The sequence below is a fragment of the Haliotis asinina genome, chromosome 6 (assembly GCF_037392515.1).
Source record: "Haliotis asinina isolate JCU_RB_2024 chromosome 6, JCU_Hal_asi_v2, whole genome shotgun sequence".
Taxonomy (NCBI): domain Eukaryota; kingdom Metazoa; phylum Mollusca; class Gastropoda; order Lepetellida; family Haliotidae; genus Haliotis; species Haliotis asinina.
The window spans coordinates 42,476,268-42,485,530 of NC_090285.1; the positions used below are offsets into that span (position 1 = coordinate 42,476,268).

The following is a 9,263-nucleotide window of genomic DNA, read 5'->3' on the forward strand; positions in this document are numbered from 1 at the left end:
ACAGCAAGCCCACAGTGATTCCCTGCTTTCTAAACACACATGGCATGACGATGTGGCTGGGTGGTGAATCAGTCAGCTATTTTATGTTTGCAGTTCTAGCTAGGTCACGCAGACGTACTTTACATGTATTAGACAGTATTTCCGTACCTTTACTTTGACACATAACAGCAGTGTTGCAGGCATTGGGGCGAATGTCAAACGCACACGCCTCACACGACCAAGGGTGCACAACTCTTGTCGCCCTAGTCCTGCATAGGCGAGGTGTGTGTCGGTAAAACACCCGGTGGATGTCAACGTGCTTGTGGAGCTACATGTACACACATAAAAGGAAATCTGTATTGACGATATCTGATATCATCAACACTTTACATGATACATATACAATTTGCATTCTTTGCTTCACATCTTGCTTTGTTTATGTTAAACTTTTGTAGTCTTTGCGTTTATTTTCCTTTGTTTATTTTAGGGTCGGGTATCTGGCTTGAGTGTAATGTGTATGTGGGGTTATGTATTTTGATGGGGCTGGATCTAAGTGAAACAAAACAAGACACACCGGCCATTAGATGGGGTAGGGTTTGGAACGCCCACTATCATATCAATGTAGGAACATACTTATCAAATCCTTCTTTGCTCAATGCTGTATATGCTTTTGCTCAATATATATGGTTTTACCGACACCTACCTTGGGCAACGGTTTCTTTGCCTCACCTTTACGGTTAAGGCTCATTTTGTAATTATGATCAGTCTAAGCCATCATTCACACTATACCTGCTATCGCTGACACGCATTCTTTGTTATTTCTATGCTGCTGAAATAAATGGCATTGTTTTGTTATCAGTGTTTTCAAGTTTTCTTTTGGGGTATTTGGATGGCCCTGAAAAGGGCCTTTGGACCACAGAAATGTGGAGCGAAGGCGAGACAAAGAGACCTTAGGCCTTCTTTGGCTTGGTGGCCTTCTTCTTGGGGGTCTTGACCTTCTTGGGTTTGGCAGCTGCCTTCTTAGGGGTCTTTGCCTTCTTGGGCTTGGCTGCAGCTTTCACCTTCTTTGGTGACTTGGCGGCCTTCTTAGCGGCTGTCTTTGGCTTCTTGGCAGCAACTGGCTTCTTGACTTTCTTGGGAGATTTGGCAGCCTTCTTTGGCTTGGCAGCAGGCTTAGCCTTCTTGGGTTTTTCGGCTTTCTTCACCTCGCCAAGACGGAAGGACCCAGCAGCTCCAGTTCCCTTTGATTGCTTCAGTGCACCATTCTTGACTCCATTTTTCAAAGCAACCTTGACGCGAGCATTGATGGCGACCTGGTTGTCACCAACTTTGTAGTTGGCCAGGATGTATTTCAGTATAGCCTGTCGGGAAGAACCACCCCTCTCCTTCAAGGATGAAATAGCTTTCTTGATCATATCCACATAGGTGGGATGTGCGGCAACCTTCTTCGGCTTGGCAGCAGCTTTCTTCTTGGGAGTCTTGACAGCAGCGGGGGCAGCAGCAACATCAGCCATAGTGGTAGGTTTGAGTGCAGAAAGTCACGTCAGCTACAAACGGAGCACGGAGAGCGAATGCCTCTCCCCGATTCGTTCGTTAGTTTAGTGCTTTTGAGGTCGCCTTCGCCGGTTGGCATGTCGGCAGACCTATCCCTCCTTGGGATGCGTGGGGTGTCCCTCTTTGGGACGCATGGTTGCGGACGTGGTTGTGGCTGCCAAGGGCTGGGGGTGTCCCACTTTGGGACGCATGGGCCGTTGCTGGTGTCGGTGCTTGATGGGGGAGTGGGGTACACAGTGGCCTGTGTAATGGGTTTTTTTTTTTTTTTTTTTTTTTTTTTTTTTTTTTTTCGTACGGGAGTAGACACGGCCACTCCCCTCGCTATTTGCTGGGGAGTAGACACGGCTACTCCCCGACTTCACCCTGGGAGTGGGCACGGCCATTCCCCTCGCTATCTACTGGGGAGTAGGCACGGCTACTCTCCGACTTCACCCTGGGAGTGGGCACGGCCACTCCCCTCGCTATCTGTTGGGGAGTAGACACGGCCACTCCCCGACTTCATCCTGGGAGTGGGCACGGCCACTCCCCTCGCTATCTGTTGGGGAGTAGACACGGCCACTCCCCTACTTCATCCTGGGAGTGGGCACGGCCACTCCTCTGGTTATCTGCTGGGGAGTAGACACGGCCACTCTCCGGCTTGACCCTGGGAGCGGGCACGGCCACTCCCTTAGCTCTCTGCCGGGGAGTGGACGCAGCCACTCCCTCCCATACCTGCTTCTGGAGCGGATATGGCCTCTCCATTGTGGTTACCTATGCTTACCTTGTTCTGTTTTTGTCCCTCCTTGGGACGCATGTGGTTGTTAATTGCCGACGGTTGTGTTGCACACGTGCAATGGTCCCAGACTATGGTGGGGAGTTTCAAACCATGGTGCGGTTGGGTTGAGACCTTGGGGATGGGAGCTTGGGTGCAATAATATCCCTGTGTATGTAACAAACCGGAGGACTGGCTGATTGATATAATTTCTCTATATATACTGACATAGTTCACTGTCCAGAAGAAAGTTTGCTAGTGGCTTATACATTGAATGGTGCTCCGTGTGAGCCAGCAACTGCTTTGCTGTCAACGTATCTAGTTTGGTTTCTTCTTTAAGTGTCTGCCTGATCGTGTCAAATCGTAGGCAGTCCAGCATGATATGAGGGACGGTGGCCTTGGTGTGGCATGTTGGACAGTCTTTGTATGAGGTTTTGGTGGTACCTAGCCTCAGGCGTGTGATCATAATATCCACTCGCCTGTTTTGTGAGGGGCCTGGTAGCTTCCCTTTCACACTGGGGCGGAGTTGATGTAACCATCTGCCTTTGTCTGAGGTGTCCCATAGCCTCTGCCACTTGCTAGTGATTGAATTCTGGATCATACTTCGGATTTCGCTTTTTGAATAGGGATGTTCCAGTGACACATTCAATTCTAGCGCCTGTCTGGCTAGTTTGTCCGCTCTCTCATTGCCGGGTATACCAACGTGAGATGGTATCCAGCACAGCGTGACCTCCTTCTCATTTTCCTGTCTTAGTTTCTGAATGAGAACCAGGATCTCATGGATGGTGTCGGGTCTACTACTGGAGTGCTTGGTTGCCAGTGACTGTATTGCACTGAGTGAGTCTGAGAGGATAACCACTCTTCTCTCATGTAGGTTGCGACAATACCTAAGTGCATGGTGTATGGCTTCCAGCTCTGCAGTGTAGACCGATTGACCGTCCGGCAGGCGTGCCGAGATTGTGTGGTTGGAGGTGGCTGTGTGGATGAGGATACCGTAGGCGGTTCTGTTTCTCACGGGATCTTTTGATCCGTCAGTATATATGTGCGCCGAGTCCTCGTAAACCGTGTCAATCCTACTGAGCGCTCTGACACGTAGTAGCATTGGATTCTCACTTTTAGGCGGTTCATTTGTGAGAGTGGTGTCGACATTTGGGGACCGGAGTCTCCATGGAGGACATTGCACTGTCATTGGTTGGGTTGGAGGTTCTACCTGGTCGCATCCATGCTCTCGCCTTAGCTGGATGACCCTGAGCCCACCTGGCGTTGTGTTGGGTCTCTTTTTAAGCCACGCTTTGGTTCTACCAGAGTAGAGTTTCTCCTCCCACAACCTAGTGACGAGTGGATTGGAGCAGCGACTCCAATAGTTCAATGTCAGTTTCTCTCGCCTGAGATGGAGTGGTAGCTCCCCAGTTTCCACTAATAGGGCCTGGTGGGAGGTACAGGTCGCCGCGCCTGTGACCAGTTTAAGAGCTTGGTATTGAATGTTTTCAAGCCGGCTCAGAGCCGATTGGGAAGCACTGTGGTAGGCTTCGCACCCATAGTCTATTTTACTCCTGATTAGGGACTTATAGAGGGTCAAGAGTGTTTCACTATTCGCTCCCCATGAGCTGCCGGATACAGCTCTCATAGCGTTGAGGTCCTTCTGACAACTCTGGGTGATATTGTCTATATGTTTGGCCCAGGTGAGATGTTGATCGAAGGTTACCCCGAGAAACTTGGCTGATTTCTCAAATTTGACCTCTTTGCCCTTGAGTTTTAGACAGGGTGTGTGGCTTACACGGCAACCCTTACGCTTGAAAACCACTCCTACTGTTTTCTCAGGCGAGATAGTGAAACCCCATTTGTCGCACCATTGTTCCACCCCATCGAGAGCTTCCCTGAGTTGAGCCTGGATCTTGGATAGCTCTCGATGTCTGACCCATACAGCCCCGTCATCGGCGAACTTAGAGGTGTTGGTGTAACTGTCCCGTGGGACGTGTTCAAATAGGTCGTCAATCATGATATTGAATAGCGTGGGACTGATAATGCTTCCTTGCGGTGTGCCATTATCTAACCTGTGTCGCTCAGACAGGTGGTCCCCGAGGAGGACTGATATCGACCTTTCTTGCAAAAAACTTTGAACATAATTTGCCATTTTCCCTCGTACACCAACATTCTCTAGTTTAAGGAGGAGTCCATCGTGCCATACCATGTCAAATGCTTTGCTGAAGTCTAGGAAGACAGCAGCTAGGTACTCTTTCTTGACTTGGGCTAATCTTATATCACTTTCCAGTCGGAAAATGTGGTCAAGACATGAGCGGTTTGATCTAAACCCGCTTTGGTCATGAGATAGGTGTCCGTTTGTTTCAAGGTGATGCTTTAGGCGTATATTCACCATTGCCTCCATACTCTTGCACAGATTTGATGTTAGGGATATTGGGCGATATGAGTTGGCGGACGCCTTCTCCTTTCCTGGTTTGAGCAGAGGTATGACTGCCGCATGTTTCCATGCTGCAGGTACCTCCCCCCTATCCCAGCCTCTCCCCGACAGCCAGCCCGGGTGATACTACAGAGGCGCGGACGTCGGAGGAGACACCCTGCATGTTGTGGCTGCTAGCTGCTAGCTCGGGAGCGTGTGTGCTTTCTCGTGCATTTGTATCCGAATAATCACTTCTTAATCGAGGAAAGTTTCTATTTTAACTTCATGACTGGATGCAAAAATCATTTGGCTACATGTCTGTTACAATAACAACACTCACAGGTGAATGGTGAAGCCACACGGGCTATTTTCAGTGAAGCCATCGAGGCAAAAATGTAGACATCGTTCGTTTCAAAAGTACATTTCGAGGCTTTAGACTCAAATTCAATCATTTCAAATGTTGTATGTCGTTTCTCAAGATATCTAACTATGAAGGTAAACCCCAACATAACTCATTACTGCCTCTCAGACGCTAAAACAAGCACCCAAACAAAGGCAATGAAGCACGTTTATCTGACAAGTTCGCCATTTTGCGAGAGAAAACATTCGACACTGTTACTGAACACATGATCTGGGGCACTACATTTACTGTTGAAATTTGCTTTTTGCCTCATAAGTAAGTAGCTAGGATGTTTCTTTCAATGAAACGGTGTTCCAAGACGCGAATCTCGGCACACAAACGGGGCGCGAACCCCAGTATGTAGAGTAAGATGGACATCTATTATACAAGACGCTGTACAGAACGATACCAGCAGTCGATCGTCACAGATTAACTATTTTTTCCTGCCACGATTAACCCGACTTTCTTGACATCACGACAGTATGGGCCGTCATCGTTTTCATATTAATTTTATTCGAAAAACAACATAGGCTGCATGCACGATCTCTATTGGGCGGGCGAAAACTGGATGTTTGGGGCGAGGGGGCGGGCGAAGTAGTGTGTCCTTTCTCGCAGCAGATGCGCACAGAAACAGCGTTCATATGTATCACAAGTACCAAATACTTGCCAGATACTGTAAAGATAACACTCCAACATGAAAACACATGATTGTGTAAACCCACTGAAAATGCGAGGATGCTGTTTGATCGCAATGTCCCTTCCCCACTACCCCGTGTGTATATGTAGCCGAAGTTTGCCTGTGAGCGTTGTCTACGGCCATACCACGTTGAAAACACCGGTTCTCGTCCGATCACCGAAGTTAAGCAACGTCGGGCCCGGATAGTACTTGGATGGGTGACCGCCTGGGAACACCGGGTGCAGTAGACATTTTTATTTTCTCCTTTTTTATGTATATTTTTTTTATTTGTTTGTATTTCCACCACAAGGTGCATGTGTATCATTGACATCGGAAAGTCATGATACATTCTATTTCGTTTTGAATGGGCAAACTCCTGCATGCCTGAATATGCTTGTGAACGATTTGTTCTTACACACTTACATACCGAGGACTTTTCAGTTATACTTCTCACCATTTTCCCCCGTCAGTTCACTCGACTACTCATCATCTACTCTGAAGGCATGTATGTTTCATTCGCCACATGAAAGTGTCACTGTACTCCGACAATCAAACATGTCATTTACGATCTTACTTTCGTATATTAAAGGCTGCTTATGTCACATCACAATGTTGTTTGTATCAGGTCTCAGCGCACAACTCTTTGCCTATGCAGATGAGATAATAAGGAAAAGGTAAATCGCATTGAACGCCTGCTATAGGATTCACTGGTTTGCTGTAGGAAAATTACTTTCAAATCTGTGACAGCAAGCCCACAGTGATTCCCTGCTTTCTAAACACACATGGCATGACGATGCGGCTGGGTGGTGAATCAGTCAGCTATTTTATGTTTGCAGTTCTAGCTAGGTCACGCAGACGTACTTTACATGTATTAGACAGTATTTCCGTACCTTTACTTTGACACATAACAGCAGTGTTGCAGGCATTGGGGCGAATGTCAAACGCACACGCCTCACACGACCAAGGGTGCACAACTCTTGTCGCCCTAGTCCTGCATAGGCGAGGTGTGTGTCGGTAAAACACCCGGTGGATGTCAACGTGCTTGTGGAGCTACATGTACACACATAAAAGGAAATCTGTATTGACGATATCTGATATCATCAACACTTTACATGATACATATACAATTTGCATTCTTTGCTTCACATCTTGCTTTGTTTATGTTAAACTTTTGTAGTCTTTGCGTTTATTTTCCTTTGTTTATTTTAGGGTCGGGTATCTGGCTTGAGTGTAATGTGTATGTGGGGTTATGTATTTTGATGGGGCTGGATCTAAGTGAAACAAAACAAGACACACCGGCCATTAGATGGGGTAGGGTTTGGAACGCCCACTATCATATCAATGTAGGAACATACTTATCAAATCCTTCTTTGCTCAATGCTGTATATGCTTTTGCTCAATATATATGGTTTTACCGACACCTACCTTGGACAACGGTTTCTTTGCCTCACCTTTACGGTTAAGGCTCATTTTGTAATTATGATCAGTCTAAGCCATCATTCACACTATACCTGCTATCGCTGACACGCATTCTTTGTTATTTCTATGCTGCTGAAATAAATGGCATTGTTTTGTTATCAGTGTTTTCAAGTTTTCTTTTGGGGTATTTGGATGGCCCTGAAAAGGGCCTTTGGACCACAGAAATGTGGAGCGAAGGCGAGACAAAGAGACCTTAGGCCTTCTTTGGCATGGTGGCCTTCTTCTTGGGGGTCTTGACCTTCTTGGGTTTGGCAGCTGCCTTCTTAGGGGTCTTTGCCTTCTTGGGCTTGGCTGCAGCTTTCACCTTCTTTGGTGACTTGGCGGCCTTCTTAGCGGCTGTCTTTGGCTTCTTGGCAGCAACTGGCTTCTTGACTTTCTTGGGAGATTTGGCAGCCTTCTTTGGCTTGGCAGCAGGCTTAGCCTTCTTGGGTTTTTCGGCTTTCTTCACCTCGCCAAGACGGAAGGACCCAGCAGCTCCAGTTCCCTTTGATTGCTTCAGTGCACCATTCTTGACTCCATTTTTCAAAGCAACCTTGACGCGAGCATTGATGGCGACCTGGTTGTCACCAACTTTGTAGTTGGCCAGGATGTATTTCAGTATAGCCTGTCGGGAAGAACCACCCCTCTCCTTCAAGGATGAAATAGCTTTCTTGATCATATCCACATAGGTGGGATGTGCGGCAACCTTCTTCGGCTTGGCAGCAGCTTTCTTCTTGGGAGTCTTGACAGCAGCGGGGGCAGCAGCAACATCAGCCATAGTGGTAGGTTTGAGTGCAGAAAGTCACGTCAGCTACAAACGGAGCACGGAGAGCGAATGCCTCTCCCCGACAGCCAGCCCGGGTGATACTACAGAGGCGCGGACGTCGGAGGAGACACCCTGCATGTTGTGGCTGCTAGCTGCTAGCTCGGGAGCGTGTGTGCTTTCTCGTGCATTTGTATCCGAATAATCACTTCTTAATCGAGGAAAGTTTCTATTTTAACTTCATGACTGGATGCAAAAATCATTTGGCTACATGTCTGTTACAATAACAACACTCACAGGTGAATGGTGAAGCCACACGGGCTATTTTCAGTGAAGCCATCGAGGCAAAAATGTAGACATCGTTCGTTTCAAAAGTACATTTCGAGGCTTTAGACTCAAATTCAATCATTTCAAATGTTGTATGTCGTTTCTCAAGATATCTAACTATGAAGGTAAACCCCAACATAACTCATTACTGCCTCTCAGACGCTAAAACAAGCACCCAAACAAAGGCAATGAAGCACGTTTATCTGACAAGTTCGCCATTTTGCGAGAGAAAACATTCGACACTGTTACTGAACACATGATCTGGGGCACTACATTTACTGTTGAAATTTGCTTTTTGCCTCATAAGTAAGTAGCTAGGATGTTTCTTTCAATGAAACGGTGTTCCAAGACGCGAATCTCGGCACACAAACGGGGCGCGAACCCCAGTATGTAGAGTAAGATGGACATCTATTATACAAGACGCTGTACAGAACGATACCAGCAGTCGATCGTCACAGATTAACTATTTTTTCCTGCCACGATTAACCCGACTTTCTTGACATCACGACAGTATGGGCCGTCATCGTTTTCATATTAATTTTATTCGAAAAACAACATAGGCTGCATGCACGATCTCTATTGGGCGGGCGAAAACTGGATGTTTGGGGCGAGGGGGCGGGCGAAGTAGTGTGTCCTTTCTCGCAGCAGATGCGCACAGAAACAGCGTTCATATGTATCACAAGTACCAAATACTTGCCAGATACTGTAAAGATAACACTCCAACATGAAAACACATGATTGTGTAAACCCACTGAAAATGCGAGGATGCTGTTTGATCGCAATGTCCCTTCCCCACTACCCCGTGTGTATATGTAGCCGAAGTTTGCCTGTGAGCGTTGTCTACGGCCATACCACGTTGAAAACACCGGTTCTCGTCCGATCACCGAAGTTAAGCAACGTCGGGCCCGGATAGTACTTGGATGGGTGACCGCCTGGGAACACCGGGTGCAGTAGACA

At 47.3% G+C, this 9,263-nt stretch overlaps 1 protein-coding gene and 2 non-coding genes across 3 annotated transcripts; 2 read left to right on the top strand and 1 right to left on the bottom strand.

Annotated features, from left to right (window-relative positions):
* Nucleotides 1-2,498: 2,498 nt before the first annotated feature.
* LOC137287887 (uncharacterized) lies at nt 2,499-4,670 on the bottom strand. Its single transcript, XM_067820265.1, has one exon. It carries the CDS (start codon nt 4,668-4,670, stop codon nt 2,499-2,501), a length of 2,172 nt encoding a protein of 723 aa, XP_067676366.1.
* A 1,220-nt stretch (nt 4,671-5,890) lies between these two features.
* On the top strand, nt 5,891-6,009 carry LOC137288366 (5S ribosomal RNA). Its single transcript, XR_010957140.1, has one exon. It is a non-coding gene; the product is annotated as a 5S ribosomal RNA (ribosomal RNA).
* Nucleotides 6,010-9,144: 3,135 nt separating this feature from the next.
* LOC137288368 (5S ribosomal RNA) lies at nt 9,145-9,263 on the top strand. Its single transcript, XR_010957142.1, has one exon. It is a non-coding gene; the product is annotated as a 5S ribosomal RNA (ribosomal RNA).

Coding starts and splice junctions, on each gene's coding strand:
- LOC137287887 (XM_067820265.1), bottom strand. CDS start 4,670: ATGGAGGCAATGGTGAATATACGCCTAAAGCATCACCTTGAAACAAAC.